This window comes from Hemiscyllium ocellatum, chromosome 1 (assembly GCF_020745735.1).
Source record: "Hemiscyllium ocellatum isolate sHemOce1 chromosome 1, sHemOce1.pat.X.cur, whole genome shotgun sequence".
Taxonomy (NCBI): Eukaryota; Metazoa; Chordata; class Chondrichthyes; order Orectolobiformes; family Hemiscylliidae; genus Hemiscyllium; species Hemiscyllium ocellatum.
This window is the reverse complement of record NC_083401.1, coordinates 61,492,928-61,514,215: the sequence shown is the minus strand read 5'-3', so window position 1 is coordinate 61,514,215 and position 21,288 is coordinate 61,492,928. Positions and strand designations below refer to the sequence as shown.

The window sequence follows — 21,288 nt, the reverse complement described above, 5'->3', positions numbered from 1 at the left end:
CTCCACTTCCCCTCTCATAAATGCTCCAACACAGCCCTGACCACACACTCCCCATTCCCCAGGCCAAACAATGCCACACTCATCTTCCCCATCCCATACACAAACACACATACACAAAAAGCTCCAACCAAAATTCCTCCTTCTCCTCGCTTCCAAACAATGCTCACAATTCCTTCCTCTAGCAAGCTGCAATGTAGGTTAACTGCATCACCATCCGGAATCTGTCAGCTGCTGGCCAATGACAGAAGAATCAGCCATTTTGGGGTATGTGGCAAGTGAAGAAAATGCGCACTGTTCAGGGTGATGGGGAGAGGGAAGGAAAGGATGAGCATTGTTAGGAGCAAGAGCAGAGATTAACATAGTCAAGAGAGCGACGGAGTTCGGGAGGCTGGTCAATATTGCCAAAGGAGAGTGAGAATTTTGGAGGTGATGAAGAACATTGGGGACTGAGGAAGGGGCCAAGTATTGTCACAGGAGGTAAGGCAAGGGGTCAGCATTGCTGGGGGTTAAGATGCTGTGAAAAGTTATGGGTGACAAGCTTTTAAAAACTCTGTAAATTGGTGCAAAGAAGGCCATCCATACTATTGCTCTGCACCAGCTCTTCACATGACCCCATCATTACCGATAAGAGTCATAGAGCTGTACAGCATTGAAACAGACTTGTTGATCCAACTCGTCCATTTGCCAACATTTGGCACATATCCCTTCAAACCCTTCCTATTCATATAACCATCCAGGTGCTTTTTTAAATGTTCCAATTGTACTAGCCTCCACCACTTCCTCTGGCAGCTCATTCCATACTCGCACCACGTCCTGTATGGACAAAGTTGCCCCTTAGGTCCTTTTTCATATCTCACCTTAAACCTGTGCCCTCTAGTTTTGGACTCCCACCCCAGTGCAAAGACCTTGACTATTCACCCTATCCATGCCCTTCATGGATTTTATAATCCTGTAATATAAACCCTCAGCCTCCAACACTCCAGGGAAAACAGCCCAAGTCTATACAGCCTCTCCCTATAGCTCAAACCCTCCACCCTGGCAACATCGTTGCAATTGTTTTCTGTTACGTTTCAATTTTCGTAACATCCTTCCTGTTGCAGGGAGACCAGAATTGCACACAGTATTCTAAAAATGGCCTAACCAATGTGCTGTACTGCCGCAACATGACCTCCTAATGCCTATACCCAATGCACTGGCCAATAAAGGCAAGCATTTTTCTGTCGGCCAGTCAGCCTAATATCTGTGGGGGGTAAGTTACTTGAGAAGATTTTCAGGGATAAGATATACACACATTTGGAAAGACAGGGTTTGATTAGGAGTAGTCAGCATGGCTTTGTGATTGGGAGATCATGCCTCATAAATTTGTTAGAGTTCTTTGATGAAGGTGACTGGAAGGTTGACGAGGGCAGGGTGGTAGATGTAGTCTATATGGATTTAAATAAGGCCTTTAATAAGGTTCCACATGGTAGGCTGCTCTGGAAGGTTAGATCACATGGAATCCAGGGGGAGCTGGCAAATTGGATACACCATTGGCTTGATGGTAGGAAGCAGAGGGTAATAGTGGAAGGATGCTTGTTGGACTGGAGGCCTGTGACTAGTGGAGTGCCTCAGGGGTCAGTGCTGGGCCCATTGTTGTTAGTTATCGATATCAGTGATTTCGATGGGAATGTACAAGGCAGGATGACACTAAAATAGGCGGGACAGTGGACAGAGAGGAAGGTTCTCAGAAATTACAGCAGGACCTTGATCAGCTGGGGAAGTGGGCCATCAAAGTCTTAGAGAGAATTGTAAGGGATAGGATTTATGAACATCTGGATAGGAATAATGTGATCAAGGATAGTCAGCATGGTTTTGTGAAGGGCAGGTCGTGCCTCACAAACCTTATTGAGTTCTTTGAGAAGGTGACTAAGGAGGTGGACGAGGGTAAAGCAGTAGATGTGGTGTATATGGATTTTAGCAAGGCGTTCGAGAAGGTACCCCATGGTAGGCTAATGCAAAAACTACGGAGGTATGGCATTGAGGGTGCATTAGAGGTTTGGATTAGGAATTGGCTGGCTGGAAGGAGACAGAGGGTAGTAGTTGATGGAATAGGTTCATCTTGGAGTGCAGTTACTAGCGGTGTTCCACAAGGATCTGTGTTGGGACCATTGCTGTTTGTCATCTTTATAAATGATCTAGAGGAGGGGCTTGAAAGCTGGGTGAGCATGTTTGCGGATGACACGAAAGTCGGTGGAGATGTGGACAGCGAAGAAGGATGTGGCAGGTTACAGCGGGATATAGATAAGTTGCAGAGCTGGGCAGAAAGGTGGCAAATGGAGTTCAATGTAGCTAAGTGTGAAGTCATTCACTTTGGTAGGAGTAACAAGATGATGGATTACTGGGCTAATGGTAGGCTACTTGGTAGTGTGGATGAGCAGAGGGATCTTGGTGTCCATGTACACAGATCTCTGAAAGTTGCCACCCAGGTAAATAGTGCTGTGAAGAAGGCATATGGCGTACTGGGCTTTATTGGTAGAGGAATTGAGTTCCGGAGTCCTGAGGTCATGTTGCAGTTGTATAAGACTCTGGTGCGGCCTCATCTGGAGTATTGTGTGCAGCTTTGGTCGCCATACTATAGGAAGGATGTGGAGGCATTGGAACGAGTGCAGAGGAGGTTTACCAGGATGTTGCCTGGCATGGTAGGAAGATCGTATGTGGAAAGGCTGAGGCACTTGGGGCTGTTCTCATTGGACAAAAGAAGGTTTAGGGGAGATTTGATAGAGGTGTACAAGATGATTAGGGGTTTAGATAGGGTAGACACTGAGAACCTTTTTCTGCTAATGGAGTCAGCTGTTACTAGGGGACACAGCTTTAAATTAAGGGGTGGTAGGTATAGGACAGATGTTAGGGGTAGATTCTTTACTCAGCGGGTTGTGAGTTCATGGAATGCCCTGCCAGTAGCAATGGTGAACTCTCCCTCTTTATGGTCATTTAAGCGGGCATTGGATAAGCATATGGAGGTTATTGGGCTAGTGTAGGTTAGGTAGGCTTTGCTCGGCGCAACATCGAGGGCCGAAGGGCCTGTACTGCGCTGTATTTTTCTATGTTCTATGTTCTATACCAAATGCCTTCTTCACTATCCTATCTGCGACTCCACTTTCAGCAACTATGAACCTGCATTCCAAGGTTCCTTTGTTCAGCAGCACTCCCCAGGACATTACCATTAAGTGTATAAGTCCTGCCCTGATTTGCCTTTCCAAAATGCAGCACGTTTATCTAAATTAAACTTTATCTGTCACTCCTTGGCCTATTGGCCCATCTGATCAAGAACCTGTTGTAACCCGAGGTAGCCACCTTCGCTGTCCACTGTGCCTCCTATGTTCACATTCACAAACTTATTAACCATACCTCCTTTGTTCACATCCAAATCATTTATATAAATGACGAAAAGCAGTGGACCCAGGACCGATCCTTGTGGCACAACACTGGTCGTAGGCCTCTAGTCTGAAAAACAACCCTCCACCACCACCCTCTGTCTTCTACCTTTGAGCCAGTTCTGTATCCAAATGGCTAGATCTCCTTGTACAGAGGAACATCGATTATCCGAACACCAATTATCCAAAAATCGGATTATCCAAGGAGATCTCTCGGTCCCGATGGAAACATTACATCAAAGACGTGTTTCCGACAGTAATTGCATCTTTTGTTTACAGTGATTAAACAGGCAACGTCTCCAAATGGCTGTCTGCCCGCGCTCTCTCTCTCCCCACACCTTCCCTGGAGATTTACACAGGGGTGTACCCTAATCTTCCCCCTTCTCTATATAATCTATCCAACATTGGAGGGCAAAGGTGGAACCTGTCAAAAAGTGGCAGTAAAAAGTTGCGTGTGTGTGTGGCTATTTGGAGACTTACCCCACAAAGGCAACTGCAGAAGTCTTGTTGTTGGTGTCCAGTCCAGCAGCAACTGGTCTGGGTAGCAGTGCTGGACGGGGATGGAGGGGTGGGCGAGGGCAGTGTTGGATGGGATTGGGGGCAGGGTGCAGTGTTGGGGGCAGGAGCGGTATTGGACAGGATTGGGGCAGTGGGGTTGGGGACGGGGGGCAGTGTTAGATAAGGTTGGGGTTAGGGTTTCACGCATTGTGTGCTGCTTCAGTGTTCTGAATGGGGAATAGATTTTTAAAACTCCAAGCCTTAGAGGAAAGGCATTTAATCGGTTAACCGAATAACCAATTATCCAAATGAAATAGTGCCCGCCCAACACCTTCAGATAATCAAGGTTCCCCTGTATTCTATGAGATCTAATCTTGCTAACCAGTCCACCACAAGGAACCTAACTGAAGTCCACATAGTTCACAGCCATCACTCTGCCTTCATCAATCCTCTTCATTACTTCAAAACAAAAAACTCAAGTTAGTGAGACATGATTTCTCATGTTCAAAGCCATTTGACTATCCCTAATCAGTCCTTGACTTTCCAGAAAAACGTAAATCCTGTCCCTCAGATTCCCCTCCAAAACTTGGCCAGCACTGACGTCAGGCTTGCCGGTCTATGGTTCCATGCTTTTCCTTATCACCTTTCTTAAATAGTGGCACATTAGTCAACCTTCAGTCTTCCAGCACCTCACCTGTGGATATCGATGATACCGGGAGCCCAGCAATCACTTCCCTAGCTTCCCACAGTTCTAGGGTACACCCAATCCAGTCCTGAGATTTATCTACCTTTATGCATTTTAAGATGTCCAACACCACCTCCTCTGCAACATGGATATTTTTCAAGAGATTGCTATTTATTTCCTCTAGTTTCTATGTCTTTCTCCACAGTGAACATTGATGTAAAATACTCATTTAATATATTCCCCCATCTCCTACAGTTCCACACATAGTTGGCCTTGCTAATCGTTAAGGGATTTTGCTCTCTTCCTAATTACTCCTTTGTCCTTGATGTCCGTGTAGAATCCCTTTGGATTCTCCTTAACACGATTTGCCAAAGCTTGCCAAATTCTCGCTATTTTGCCTTACACTACCATAATATTTATTTCCAAAAAGTTGCTCAACACCTTCTTGAATGCCTCAATTGAACACGTCTTCACCACACTTTCAGGTACTGCATTCAATAGTCCAACTGCTAGATATGTGAAGATGATTTCTCTTGCATTCCATTTGTTCATTTTGCAAATCATTTTAAATACTTTCTAGGTTCTTGATAATTTCACTACCAAAAATAATTGTTATCTACTCTATCCACACCACTCATGACTTTGAAAACTATCAGATCTCCTCTTAGATTTCTTTTCTTTAAGGACAATAGCTCCAACCTCTTTCAATCCATCCCCACAACAAATTTCTCATGCCTGAAACCATCCTTCTAAATCGCTTTTATATTCTCTCCAATGTGGTTATAATCCTTGTGTCATGTAGACCTGTTCATAATACATTGGTTAGGGTCTAACAAATATCTTAAATTCAGCATCACCTCCTGGCTCTGGTACTCTATGCCCTTATTAATAAAACCAATATTATAGATTTTACTAATCGCTCTCTCAAACTGTCCTGCCACCTTCAGTGTTCTGACAATATATGCATCCAGGCCCCTCTGCTCCCGCACACCCTTTAGAATTGTATCCCCAATGTTACATTGTCTTTCTATTTTCTTCCAACCAAAATGCATCACTTCACACTTCTTTGCATTGAACACTGCCACCTGTCTATCCACACCACCAACTTGTCCATATCTTTTTGGAATTCTACACTGACCTCCTCACAGATTACAATTCTTTCGAGTTTTGTGTCATTTGCAGATTTTGAATTTGTCCCCTGCATGCAAAAAATCTTGATCATTAATATAAATCAGGAAGAGCAAAAGGTCCTGATACCAACCCTTGGAGAATGCTACTACAAACCTTCCTCCAGCCAAAAAATAACTATTGACAACTCTCTATCATGAAGCCAATTTTGTATCCACATTGCTACTGTCCCTTTTACTCCATAACATATTACATTCCTCACAATATTTTGTGTGAACTGTACCAAACACTTCCTAGAAGTTCATGTACAACACATCAACAGCATTGCTTTCATCTTTCTGTGAACCTTTCAAGAAAACTCTCGCAAGTTAAACACAAATCCCCCACTTAGAATTCCATACTGACTCTTCCTAGTCAACACAAGCCTTTTTCCATGAGACTACTAATTCTATCCTAAATAATTCTTACTAGAAGTTTCCCCACCAGTGGTTAAACTGACTGGTCTAATTGCTGGGCTTATCCTTACAACCTTTCTTAAACATGCCATAATGTTTGTCTGCCATTCCGAAGAAAGGTCACTAGGCCCGAAACGTAATTTATTTCTCTCCATAGATGTTGCCAGTCCTGCTGAGATTTTCCAGCAATTTCTGACTTTGTGTCTGCAATGTTTGCAATTTTCCAGACTTCTCACATCTCCACCAAGTCTACTGTAGACTGAAAAATAATGACCAATGACCTTACGAGAAGCTTGGTAGAAAAATGGTGTATAAATCTCCATTGCTGTTATCTTGGCCTCACAATGCTACTCTTTAAAAGGAAGCTGGAAGCAGACTGCCCTAAGGATCCAGCATGAAAGGATTAATCTTATTAAAATGATTGGCATAGACTCTGCAGCTAACCAAAAGATCTGGATCACTGGGGTGGAGGGAGAAACCAGGAGGATGTGTTTTGGAATTTTAAAAATTCTTGCCCAGAATATGGAGAGTGGGTTGCCTTCTTAATAAATCCCAACAATCTACTCCTTTTGAAGAAGTCATACTTAAAATATTAACTGCTTTTCTCTCCATAGATGGTGTCAGGCCTGCGGAGTTTCTCCAGCATTGTCTGTGTGTTTCAAGCTACCCTTTCAAGCCAAATAGATTCAGACACAGAACCATTTAGTACAGGCTACTTAAAACTGTGGCATCATCTTTAACTCATAATGCACACCTCCTCTTTTCCCTTCATTTTCATTCCTCAGTCCACAGCAATGAGGATCATTAAAAACCCAAACCTGGCCTTGTTTCAATCATGGCATATGATAGTAACTATGTCACAACGTTATGTACAATTCATTCCTGCAGCTTTGCAATTTTTTTATTAATTAAATTGTTCTCTGACATATATACAAGTTAATAATCCCATTACTTCTTTTCATTAAACTAGTTCCTGCAATTTTGGAACTTTGCTAATTTTACCATCTTTAATATCTCTCCATCCTCCTATCTCATTTCTTCTCCTTTCTGACTTCTCGGTCCCAACTAAATTAGTCTAAGCCGTCCTCTACAGTACAAGTTAAACTCAGAGAGAACATTGGTTCCAATTTTGTTCAGATATACGATCCAAGTTACAGTTTTGTGTTGCGCCAGAATATGTCATAATGCCCCAGGAATCTGACACCCACATTTATTCATCTGGTGGTGACAGTTACCTCATCCTAACGCAACACGGTACATAAATCTTATCATCACACTCAAGAGAAAAAAACAATACATCACATTCATTCAGTAACCTGTCAACATATGCAGGAAAAGTGCAAAAGGTAGTGGAGGAACCAGATCAGAGATGGACTAGCAAATACAGTTCCACTCACTGCAGATTGGATATACTACAGCCAAGTGGTACAACTACATTTCTCAGTTAGAGATGGACAGGTAATGAGCTCTGATATCATTTCGTTCACTTGCAAACAGATGAGTATTCAGCTGGTGATTCACACCTCACAAGTGAACATAACCAGATCCTTATGGCAGAGACGTTTATAATCCAGCAGATGGGAGTATTGATATGGTAATTTGTAAATTATACATACCTTAATAGTTTGTAGTAAGCAAACCGAAAAACTTCCTGCAGTAATACAGAGAACATCACACCAAAGATAATGAGAGATTTTTGGAGTTCTGCATCCTTCTCATTGCTGGCTTTTACAGCAATAAACCACACTAACGAAGACAGCAGCAAGGATAGTAACCAGAAAAATGCCCTGCAATGAAGATATCACTCAATTATTAAATGGCATAAATTAACAAATTAAATAGTATGTTAGCTCGCAGACAATAATTTTGCCTGCAAGGCTGCAGGAAATATTTCAATATTTCAGTGTAGGAGGACAGCATGATGGTAAGTAACACCAGGCTGGTTTTTGGTTTAAGGCTTTTGCAGATGGTGTATAATGTAAAAATGAAAGTGCCATCAGAAAAACAAAGCAAAATTACTAATTAATGCTGAACAAAAAACATGATGTAAACATGTTTCTAGTTTCTCAAAAGATATCTGTAACAAATTCAAAAGACAGTATTGTTGAATAACTGTTTAGCTCCATATGTTCTAAACTATTTAGCCTTCCACTGACTGTTTCATCTCCAGATTCCCTAAATCCAGGGTTGAATTTACTTCTGCACTTACAATTCTATCTCAATACCATAAAACAAACACCAAGGTTTATAAAATTAAATAATTTGCTATTGAGAAATCATAATACAAACCCAGAACAATCGTTTACTTTCATCCAACTGGATACTAATTTGTTTTAATTATATCTTTTTCTTCCTACCAGTAGTATTGATGATTTGTCAAAAAAAATTAAATTTTCTTAATGGATCTGAAAAAAATATTTTGACCTCAGATTTTCTTTACAAGACAGTTAGAACATAATCGATAATGTTGAAGTTATGAACAGAAATTCCTTACACTTAAAAAGCTGCAAGTGAAAAGAACAAACAAATCACAAGTGGTAGACAAAGCCAGTGGCTATTGTCACTTCTGTGGCTGGACAGAAAACATTTCACCCAGACAAGTTTACCATACAAAATCTTCGCGAAATTGGAAAAATTGACATTTGTGTTTGCTCTTATTGTGGATTCAGTATAGAGTCAGAGAGATGTACAGCATAGAAACATACCTTTCGGTCCAACCCGTCCACGCCGAACAGATATCCCAACCCAATCTAGTCCCACCTGCTAGCAGAGGGCCCATATCCCTCCAATCCCTTCCTATTCATATACCCATCCAAATACCTCTTAAATGTCACAATTGTATCAGCCTCCACCACATCCTCTGGCAGCTCATTCCATACCCATACCACCCTCTGCGTGAAAATGTTGCCCCTTAGGTCTCTTTTATATCTTTCCCCTCTCACCCTAACGTATGCCCTCGAGTTCTGGACTCCCCGATCCCAGACAAAGTCTTTTCCCTGCTTATCCTACCCATTCCCCTCATGATTTTGTAAACCTCAATAAGGTCACCCCTCAGCCTCCGACGCTCCAGGAAAAACGGCCCCAGCCTGTTCAGCCTCTCCCTATAGCTCAAATCCTCCAACTCTGGCAACATCCTTGTAAACCTTTTCTGAACCCTTTCAAATTTCACAACATCCTTCCTATAGGAAGGAGACCAGAACTGCATGCAATATTCCAACAGTGGCCTAACCAATGTCCTGTACAGCCGCAACATGACCTCCCAACTCCTGTACCCAATACTCTGAGCAATAAACGAAAGCATACTAAACGCCTTCTTCACTATCCTATTTATCTGCGACTCCACTTTCAAGGAGCTATGAACCTGCACTTCAAGGTCTCTTTGTTCAGCAACACTCCCTAGGACCTTTCCATTAAGTGTATAAGTCCTGCTAAGATTTGCTTTTCCAAAATGCAGCACCTTGCATTTATCTGAATCAAACTCCATCTGCCACTTCTCAGCCCATTGGCCCATCTGGTCAAGATACTGTTGTAATCTGAGGTAATCCTCTCCACTGTCCGCTACACCTCCAATTTTAGTGTCATCTGCAAATTTACTAACTGTACCTCTTATGCTCGCATCCAAATAATTTTTGTAAATGACAAAAACTAGAGGGCCCAGCACCGATTCTTGTGGCGCTCCACTGGTCACAGGCCTCCAGTCTGAAAAACAACCCTCCACCACCACCACCACCCTGTCTTCTACCTTTGAGCCAGTTCTGTATCCAAGTGGCTAGTTCTCCCTTTATTCCATGAGATCTAACCTTGCTAATCAAGGGGAACCTTGTCGAACGGCTTACTGAAGTTCATACAGATCACATCTACTGCCTTCATCAACCTTCTCTGTTACTTCTTCAAAAAACTCAATCAAGTTTGTGAGACATGATTTCCCATGCACAAAGCCATGTTGACTATCCCTAATCACTCCTTGCCTTTCCAAATACATGTACATCCTGTCCCTCAGGGTTCCCTCCAACAACTTGCCCACCACTGAGGTCAGGCTCATCGGTCCACAGTTCCCTGGCTTATCTTTACCACCCTTCTCAAACAGTGGCACCACGTTTGCCAACCTCCAATCTGCCGGCACCTCACCTATATCTATAGCTTCAAAGAATATGGCAGACTAGGACGCTAGGAAAAGAAGTGAAAGGGATTTAGAAAATAAAATGCTATCCATGGCAATGTCACAACATTAACTTCCTACTTCTCTTATACAAGATACTAGATAGAAAAATCCAGATCTAGAAGATGCTTCCAGAAGCGGATCTAACAGCCCCTCTGGAGCTGGGAAAACCAGTCAATTGCCGACATTCCTCCTGAAGCACCCCATCATGCCTGTGTCCAGCAAATGGCCCCTTCATAAAGCAGCTCCAATAATGGAATGTCTTTGATGAATTTGGATAATTATGATGTTATGAATGTCTAAGGGGTACTGTACCTATAAGAGAGTTCAAAGCTAGCAAGGACTTAGGGAGGCAGAGAGTGTGCAGAACAAGGTAACAACGTAATGCTTGGCCAGAACAGCTAGCACTGGCTGGGTTGCTATGAGACAAAAACAAACTCAAATTCAATCAATTTAAATTCTGCCTCAAGATACCAAACTCCAATCAAATTTGAATTTGGTATTTTGACAATATTAAAATCAATTAAACGATCTGATGCTTTAGGGTATAAAACCGAAAATGATTGAACAGGCGGGGGAAAACTGCCAAAAGACCAACAGATTGTTAGTAAGAACTTTCTTAGAGATACCTGTTGAAGAGAAGGAGTTTGCACAGAAAATAAACATCACCAACCTGGAGAGCAGGTCTACAGAGGAAGACACAAAGTGAAGGTTCGACAGCTGGCTGGTTTTGAGATTTGAATTTTTTGGTAAATCTTAATCGGGAGTTTTATCAGACCAGTATTGTAGAGGGGAAAGTAATAGTTAGGTTTGGATAAATGAGTTGTAAATAGTCGTTAGTTAATATTCTCTGTTAGATCTTTAAAAAAGTTGTTAATTTTTATTTTAAATAGTGACATTTGGGATAGTTCTTTGCCTCTTGAATTTTCACAGATTGCTGCATGAGGTAAATCTTTTCTGTGTTGCTGGTTTAAATTAGCTGGGGGGGGTTATGTCATAACAGTTTGGGGGCTTTCGTCCGAGGTTTAGACAGATTTGAATAGATTTGGGGTACAAAAAGGCCCTGCAGATTTAACCACCTGCAGGTTAGTGTCCTAGATCTTTAAATGAAACATAGGTGAGGCAGTTTGTTTAATTTCAGTTACTTGTGGTTAATTAAATTAAAAGTGAGAGACATGGCTCTTAAAATTGCTAAAGAGGTTCTGGGATTTGAAGATGATTCTCAAATTTGCCAAGAAAGTTTAGAAGGGAAAGAAAAAGGCCATACTTTTAGAATTAGCAAAGAATTTAGATTTGGGTTTAACCAAGGACAAAAGTAAAGCTGAAATTCTAAGGGAGTTACTCAAACACTTTGGTGTGTCATCAGCATCCTGATAAAGGGTTTTTCCTGCTCCTTGGATGTTGCCTGAGCTGCTGTGCTTTTCCAGTTATCCACTGGAATCTTGACTCTAGTCAGATGAGGGATCAAGAGATCATGAAGAGGTTAAACAGGCTATTTTATGTGCTTATGAATTGGTGTCGGAAGCATATAGACAGCAGTTCAGAAACAAAGAAGGAACCAGGTTAGACTTATGTTGAGTTCAAAAGATTTAAACTTGGTCATTTTGATAGATGGGTCCATGCTTTAAAAATAGGTAGGACCTTTGAGGCTCTAAGAGAGATTATTCTGCTGGAGGAGTTTAAAAACTCGCTTCCAGAGGTGATAAGAATTCATGTGGAGGAACAGAAAGTTCAGGAAGTGAGAAGGGCAGCAGAATTAGCAGATGAGTACAAGTTGGTGCATCAGACAAGCTTCCAGCCAGAACTTTGTCCTGTGAGGGATAGAAGTTGAGAGAAGGGGAGCTCCTACATTACTAAAACAAGAGTAGAGAACACTGGTAAGAGGGTGGAAAGGAGGTGAAAGGCCTCAGGTGTTTTCACTGTAATGGAGTGGGACACAGAAAATTACAGTGCTGGTGGTTTTAGAACGGCACTGAGAAAAGGTGTTTCCACTGCCAGAAAGTGGGACACATAAAGTCACAGAGCAGGTCGTTAAAGAAAGGCACTATGGGAGAAGATGTGCTAAAGGAAGCGAGTGAAGGTAGTAAAGGAGACCTCCAGTACCAACTATTCAAGGAGGTTATGGATAACTTGGGAATAAAGCAATTCAAATCCGGAATCGCAGGGTGCACTAGAGAGATAGAATCAAACACTAAAGACCATGTTGAGGGCTTATTGTCAGGATTATCCAGATTTTTGGGATAAGGGAGTTCCGTTTCTACTCTTTGCGATCAGAGATGCACCGAATGAATACTCCAAATTCAGTCCATTTTGATTAATTTTGGGGCATGAAGTAAGAGGACCATTAAAATTGATTAAGAAGAAATTAATAAGTCAGAATTTAGAGACCACACATTTGGAATATGTGTGAAATTTTAGAGAACGATTAAATAGAGCTGGAGAGTTGGCTAGACAGTATTTAAAAGTATCACAGCATACAATGAAACATGAAGTGGATAAGAAATCACAAATCCCCAATTGCAAAATTGTGAATAAGGTACTGGCGTTACTTCAAATGACAGGTGAGCCTTTAAAAGCAAGGTTTAGTGGACCGTATCAAGTTGAGAGAAATTGAGTGAGGTGAACTACTTGATAAGGACTCCAGATAGGAAGAAGTCTCACAGTGTGCATCATTTGAATATGTCCAAAAGGTATTTTGATGGGAAAGGAAAGCAGGAGAAGGTGTGATTACAGCACAGAAGGAAGAACGAAGTTCAGAGGATTCTGAACTGGACATTCCTCAAATCAAATTGGACAATGAGGAAGTTGTCAAAAATTTGAATAAATTATTGAGTTAACTTCCATGAGAAAATCGAAATGACCTGAAAGAGTTATGACTATCACATGGGGAGATATGTGGAAATAAACTGGACGTATTAACCTAATCGTGCATGATGTAGATATCGGAGATGCTGCTCGGATTAAGCAACATCCTTATAGGCATAACCCCTTAAAGTTGGCATGGGTTCAGTGCATGCTCCAAGATGGCAAAATCAAAGTGAGTTAAGTGACTGGAGCTCATCCATAGTTATGGTGCCAAAGCCAGATGGTCCCCAACAGTTACATGGGGACTATTGCAAAGTCAACGTCATTACAAAGACCAATGCATATCCAATTCCATGGTTGGAAGACTGTCAAAAAAGTGGGACAAGCAACTTACATTTCTAAGTTGGACTTGGTCAGAGACTACTGGCAAATACCTCTGTCAGAGAGAGCAAAGGTGATTTTGGCTCTCGTAACACCAAACGGACTATTATCAGTTCAAAGTCATGCCATTTGGTATGAATAACACTCCAGTCACATTTCAGAGACTGACTAATAAAGCCATTGCTGGATTACCAACCGTGTGGTGTACATCGATGACCCGGTGGTTATTAGTCACTCACCGAAGGAACATTAACCGCATTTATCGGAATTGTTCGGTTGACTTCGGAAGGCAGGCTTGGCAGTAAACCTTGCTAAAAGTGAATTTGTCAAAGCCCAAGTCACCTTCCTAGGCCAGGTTACTGGACATGGACAAATGGCCCAAGATATGCAAAAACGAAAGTCAATGAAAAATTTCCCACACCATCCGCGAGAAAAAGCAGTAATACGGTTCTTTGGGTTGAGTGGATTTTATCAAGAGTTTGTGTTGAACTTTAGCAGTGTGGCTGCTCCACTTGCCGAATTGTTAGAAAAGAGCAAGAAGTTTCAATGGACAGCGGACTGTCAAAAGATATTTGACAGCCTAAAAACTTTACCACTGCCCCAGTATTAGCCACACCGGATTACACGAAGCCTTTCAAGGTGACTATCAATGCCAGTGATGTGGGTGTCGGTGCAGTGCTTCTGCAGAAGGATGAAGAAGGGATAGAAAGAGCCATCAGGTATTTTTCCAGGAGATTGAACATTCATCAACAGAAATATTCAACGGTGGAGAAAGAGACTTAAAGCTTGGTGTTGACCTTACAACATTTCAGTGTTTATATTACCAGCAATGCATCCTGAGATAATCGTATACATTGATCACATTGACATTTGTGGAAAATTTAGGGACAAAAATGCCAGACTGTTTGGAGCGTGTTGTTGCAGTCATTCAATTTGACAACTGTGCATGTGGCAGGTCATGGAAACGTGATTGCCAATGTGTTATCGAGGCGCGAAAGAGATACAGAGGCATTCGGTGGTGGGTGTACTGCAGCCTGAATTTGTATGTGGTTGTGCATGTCTGCATGTTCATAATTAGTATAGTGTGTATGTATGTTTAGACTACTAACCGAGTTTTGAAGGTTAAAAATGAAGCCATCTTTTGGTATTGATGGATTTTTTAAAGGGGGGAGGTGGCACAAAGCTAGTCCCTATTTTTCTAAAAGCTGTTACTTGGCGCAATAACACTCTATCCTTGATCTTTTTTCAGATGGGTAATAAACCAAACCGGGCTCCAATCAGTTTGATTTGGTACAGAGATGAAAAGGATTTTGAGGGGTTTTTTGTTTATATGTTAATAGATGAGACTTCAGGCCAAAGTGGTCATGTTTTAGAAGTGACCAGTATAGTGAAAGGGGAATGGTCAGTTCTCTAGCTGAGCAGTTTAGTTTAGTTCAGTTTTGAATTGGTGAAGAGTTGAACAGTGAGCTGTTGGAAACTCTCTTTCCGCCCTTCAACTTCAACCTGTAAGCATGCATTCCACTTATACTGGTTTCTAAAGCAACTTTGCTTATTGGGACTGTTGTGTATATCCGGAACAGCATACTTAAGTCTAGTTTCGATAGATCGAGGTCTGTAGTGGTTATTTATTCTGTTTTTTGGTTCATTGCGTAATTTTGTGAATAAATGTTTGTCTGTTTTAAAATTTGGTAGTGAACCTAGCTAACTTACTCTGGGTAACTGGATGTAGATTTGCTCGCTGAGCTGGAAGGTTCATTTCCAGACATTTCATTACCTTACCAGGGAACATCTTCAGTAGGCCTCAGGTGAAGCACTACTGAAAATTCCTGCTTTCAATTTATATGTTTGGGTTGGTGATGTCATTTCCTGTGAAGTCACTTCCTGTTCCTTGTCTCAAGGGGTGGTAAATGGGGTCTAACTCGATGTGTTAGACTTTCCAAACATAAACTAGGACTGCCATGGTGTTAAGGGTTTAGAGGGAGAGGAATCTGTACAAGAAAATTTTCTGATTCAATATGTGGATGTACCTACTAGAGAAGGTACAAAACTTGACTTACTCTTGGGAAATAAGGCAGGGCAGGTGACTGAGGTGTCAGAGCACTTTGGGGCTAGCGACCATAATTCTATTAGATTTAAAACAGTGATGGAATAGGATAAAGTTTGGGAGAAGATTTGTAGCTCGGGTGCTTGTTGTTATGGTTCTGTTCGCCGAGCTGGGAATTTGTGTTGCAAACGTTTCATCCCCTGTCTAGGTGACATCCTCAGTGCTTGGGAGCCTCCTGTGAAGCACTTCTGTGATCTTTCCTCCAGCATTTGTAGTGGTTTGAATCTGCCGCTTCTGGTTGTCAGTTCCAGCTGTCCATTGCAGTGATCAGTATATTGGGTCCAGGTCGACGTGCTTATTGATTGAATCTGTGGATGAGTGCCATGCCTCTAGGAATTCCCTGGCTGTTCTCTGTTTGGCTTGCCCTATAATAGTAGTGTTGTCCCAGTCGAATTCATGTTGCTTGTCATCTGCATCTGTGTCTACTAAGGATAGCTGGTCGTGTGGTTTCGTGGCCAGTTGGTGTTCATGGATGCGGATCGTGAGCTGTCTTCCTGTTTGTTCTTTTTAGTGTTTTGTGCAGTCCTTGCATGGGATTTTGTACACTACATTGTAAAAGTCCTGCATTTTTACAATTAATGATTGGGCCTTGGATAGTGTTGTGGAACAGAGGCTCGGGGCTCAGGTACATAAATCTTCAAAATTTGCATCAAATGTAGACAGGGTGGTTAAGAAGGCATTTAGCATACTTGCCTTCATTGCTCAGACTTTTAAGTATAGGAATTGGGATGTCATGTTGAAGTTATACCGGACGTTGGTGAGGCCTCTTCTGGAGTACTGTATCCAGTTCTGGTTACCCTATTATAGGGAGGATATTATTAAGGTGAAAAGATGTCAGAAAAGATTCACCAAGATGTTGCTGAGAATGGAGGGTTGGAATTATGAGAGAGGCTGGATAGGCTGGGACTTTTTCACTAAAGTGTAAGAGGTTGATCAGGTGTCTTCAGCCAAAGGTGGGAGGTTTCAAGGTGATGGGGCATATTTTTAAGGTGAGAAAAGAAAAATTTTTAAAAGGACATGAGGGAGATTGTTTTTTAAAACAGAGTGGTTCATTTGTGGAATGAACCTCTAGAGGAAGCGGTGGATTTCAAAGACACTTGGACAAGTACATGAATAAGTAAAGTCTGGAGGAATATGAGCTAGCAGGTGGGACTAGTTTAATTTGGGATTATGGTCAGCATGGACTAGTTGAACCAAAGGGTGACTAAGCCATGAGACATCAGCCCAAATTACATTGTACAATTCATTCTTATAGTATATTTATACCAACAATTAAACCATAAAATAGGAACAAGAGTAGGTCATAAGGTTCTTCGAGGCTGCTCTGCCACGTGTGCGAGCAAGCAGTTAATAAATACAACAGAAAGCCAGCAGTATTAAAAGAAAGCTCAAAGTCAGGTTCTGGAGTTATTGTCCAGGAACACAAACACCACCTGATACTTGAGAGACAGTTGTAGCTGATGAGAGCGCGCCATGAGCATGCAGGCCAATGCCCCTGACAAAGATAAGGCTTCAGGCTACAAAACGTACTTTCTGGCAGATGGCTCGATAGGCCAGTTACATTATGAAATTTAACACTAAAATCGCTAAAAATATTCCACATAACATCTGTTTTAAAAAAACATTCACCCCCAAAATAGCAAAGGAACTAATGAAAAGTAAACACCAATGAAAAATAAAATCCTGTAGAAGAAGCATTTAATCACAAAGTCTGAAACTGAAATATGCAAGTTCAACATTTGGGTCAGGTTTTCAACTATGCATCATAAAGCCTGATGAAAAATGAATAAACATGCACAATCATTATCAACATGTGCATGTGTATTTTCATATAAATGCATTTGTGGGATCAAGTTCAGTTTTGATGTCTTCTGCAGTCAAATAACTTGTTAATATCCACTTCCACAAGTGATGGTCACTTGAGTGAGTTACCAAAAGGCACTAACACCTGGGAACTATTGCTCCTTAAGTTGTCAAGACAGGACAAATGACAGACAGGCAATAGCATTTAAAATGTTTCAAGAGGATCACTAAATATTTACCAGGATGTTGCCAAGACTGGAGGGTTTGAGTTATAAAGAGAGACTGGATAGGTTGGGACTTTTTACCTTGGAGCGTAGGCAGTTGAGGGTGACCTTGTAGAGGTTTTAAAATCATGAGGGGCATGGATAGGGTGAATAGCAAAGGGTGTGGAAGTCCAAAATTAGTGAGCACATTTTAAGGTGTGACGAGAAAGATTTAAAAGGGATCTGAGGGTCATTGTTTTGACACACAAGATTTTTAATGTGTGGAAAGGACTGCCAAAGAAAGTAGTACAGATACAGTTACAACATTCAAAAGATATTTCGACAGGGACATGAACAGAAAAATAGAGGAATTACCAAATACAGGCAATAAGGCTTGAGTTCTTGGGAAGATTTACAGCTCAGGTTGTGGATTCATCGCTGAGCAGGTGTGTTTTTCTGCAAACTTTTCATCGCCTTGCAAGGTTACATCTTCAGTACAGCTTTGATAAGGTGTTGGTGCTCTGTCCCCCCTGGTGTTTATATGTCTCTGTTTGTTGGTACTTCTGGTTCTGTATCTGAATGGTTTGCATACAGGGTCAAGTTCAATGTGTCTATTGATTGAGCTCTGGTTGGAATGTCAGCCTTCAAGGAATTCTGTGATGTGTCTCTGTGTTGCCTATGCTAGGATGGTTACATTAGGATGGGGCTAGATTAACTTAGGGACCAAAAAGATTGTTTCCATGCTGTATGACTCTATGAAGCTGTGTAAATACAGTTGAGGTACTAGTCACCCAAGATCTAGTTGAATGGCAGAAACAGAACTCAATAATTTCGTCTTATTTCTGTGCACCATGGGTGAATGCAAAAAAAACTCACATGGGATACTCTCATCCAAAATCAATATTTATCCTGCAATCAGCATCACAAAAGCAAATTATGTGGTCTTCATCTCACTGGTGAAATGTTATTTCCTGCATATACACTAATGACACCCATTTCTTCTTTACCAACAGTCTTTCAGTTCCTTCACTGGTGCTAAAATGTTAACTGTTTGTCCAATGTTGAGTATTGGATGAGCAGAAATTTCCATCTAAACAATGGGAGGATTAAAGCCATCGTCTGTAGTCCATCTACTTTGCTCCTGAGCCACCAGCTCAGTCCAAGCCCCTGACAACTAATGAAACTGTCGGTTTGTAATGTTTGCATCATATTTGACCCCAAGCTAAGCTTCTAACCAGATATGCATTTAATCACCAGGACTTAATTCCAATTCCATAATGTCACCAGAATCCATTCTCAGCTTAACTCATTTACTGTTAAAACCATCCTTCTTACTTTGTAACTTCCAGATTAGAGAATTCCAGTTTTGTAAGTTGATTGGATCCAAACTCAGCTGTTCATCCCCCAATTAGGATCAAACCCTGTAGCCCAACAGATTCTTGCTTGTTGATGGACATTGGCTCCTTGTCAAATGCCATCTCAATTTTCAAAATCTATCCAGGGTCATGCTCTTCCCTCCAGGAACACAATTCTCTTTTTTCCACCAATTCTGGCCTCTTCCTGAATTTGATTGTTCCAGATTTGGTTCTAATTTCTGGAATTGTCTCCGAAACTCCTCTGCCTTACTTTCCTCATTTAAAAAAAAAACCACCTTAACATCTGCCCCTTTGGCAAAGTATTTCAACAACTATACCCCCATTAGTCCAAATGACTCCCTGTCATCTTTTGTTTTATGTGAACATTATATAATCTTAAAAGCACTGTATAAATCTAAATGTCAATAGTCTAGTGGTGCATTTGTGGGACTTCATGGTGTGCAAATTGGCTACCACAATTTTGAACACTACAAAACTTGAAAAATATATCACTGACTTAACATATTTTTATATTCTAAACACATCAAAACTTAGTGAAATTTCTGGGTCAGCATGTATGAGTTGAGTTCCTGATGACCATTACAAAAGGGAAGTCACGCTGTTAAGCAATGTATTGCAACAGAGTTGCCTCAGTAATTACAAACAAAGAAGTGTATTTCAGGGTCTCAACTACACAAATGTAACTGAGAAAGATTTACTCAGATGTATGACCCTCATGTGGTAGAGTAGTAGTGTCCTTACCCCAGATCAGGAAGCCTGGGTTTGAAGCCACCTGTTCCAGGTATGTAATAACATCTCTGAACAGGCGGATTAGAAAAATGGGTTTTTTTTTTGTTAAATCAGAGAGTTCTAGAGACCCTCAGGTTCGATAGCCTCCAGTAGAAGAGAAACATTTTTTTTTTAAAAAGTCCTAAACGACTTCTTTAAAATTGATAGGCCACTCCAAATCTGGTGTCCTTAGGTGGCACATGGACTAAGCTCCACTGCTTTGTACCCAAATTTCTCTTTGAATTTTCCAATTGGTATGAAAAACAAATGTGCACACTTAAGAAATCAATCAACTGTCAGACAGGCATCAAATTAATATAAGTCTTAAACACAGAATTGTTACAACACAGAAGGCAGCCATTCAGCCCAATATCTCTAGGCTGGATTTCTGAAGAAGAATCCCATCATCCCACTCCCCTGCCTTTTTTCCTACTGTCTTCATTTTTTTTTCCCTTTTCAGATAATGGCCCAATTCCCATTTGGAAGCTTTGAATGAATCTGCCTCCACCCACACTTGCAGACAGCCCATTCCATACTTTTTCCAGGCAATATAGGTAAAGGTTTCTAATATCGCCATTGCTTATTTTAAAACTGTACCCCCTTGTTTTCAATCTTTCCACGAATAGTAAGTTTCACCTGATCAATTCTATCCAGATCCCTCAATTTTCAACAGCTCTATCAAATCTCATTTGAATTTTCTCTGATCCAAAAGGTGCAGTTTCAACTTCTCCAAACTTTCTATCCTCTTGAGATTCCTGACCCTGGGGCCATTTCAATGGATATTTTCAGCAATCTCGCTAATGCCTTCACATTTTTTCCCAAAGCGCAGTGGTTAGAACTGCAAGCAATTATCCAATTGTGGCCAAATCAATGTCTTTCTAAGGTGAGACATATTGTTATGCTGGACTCAATCTAGGGGTCCCAAAATTAGGGTTGGTGGGACACTGACATAAACCCATTAAAGCAGCTGCTAGAGTGTAAATTCAATTCTTCTGGAATTGGAAGTTAATCTCAGTAACGGCAACCATGACAATGATCATTCAAAATCATAAAAATAAATCTGGTTCCCTTAGGGAAGGTAATCTGCCAACTTTACTAGGTCTGGCCAACTTAAGGTCAACAACAATACTAAGTCTCAAGTGCCCTTTGAAATGGCTGAGCAAGCAATTCAGACGGGCAACCAATGCAGGCTTTAAAGCATAAAGAGGGAATAAAAATCAACATAACCTTCCTGCTCTTGTAAGCTATGCCCCTATTATCAATGCTAAGGATGCTATATACTTTATTTTCACCCTCTTAACCTGCCCTGTAACGTTAAGTTACTATGTCCTTCTCTCGTGCATCCCATCTACAAATGCTCTCTATTTTTTTATTGTCTGCTTGTACCTTCCTAGCAAAATGAATCACTCTACAGTTCTCTGTATCAAACATCATTGCCACTTGACTGTCCATTGCACCAACTGGCAGTCTTTTTCAAGTTTTCAACCTCAGTGTTTGTAACATTTCAAGA

The 21,288-nt window shown here is 41.2% G+C and overlaps 1 protein-coding gene across 1 annotated transcript in view; it reads right to left on the bottom strand.

The window, feature by feature from the left end:
- The window catches only part of LOC132818630 (gamma-secretase subunit Aph-1b-like), a 94,999-nt gene that overhangs the window by 65,895 nt on the left and 7,816 nt on the right, over window positions 1-21,288 (bottom strand). Inside the window, exon 2 of the mRNA XM_060829643.1 lies at window positions 7,796-7,966. Coding sequence (XP_060685626.1) covers window positions 7,796-7,966 — 171 coding nt within the window. The remainder of the gene's footprint in view (window positions 1-7,795; window positions 7,967-21,288) is intronic.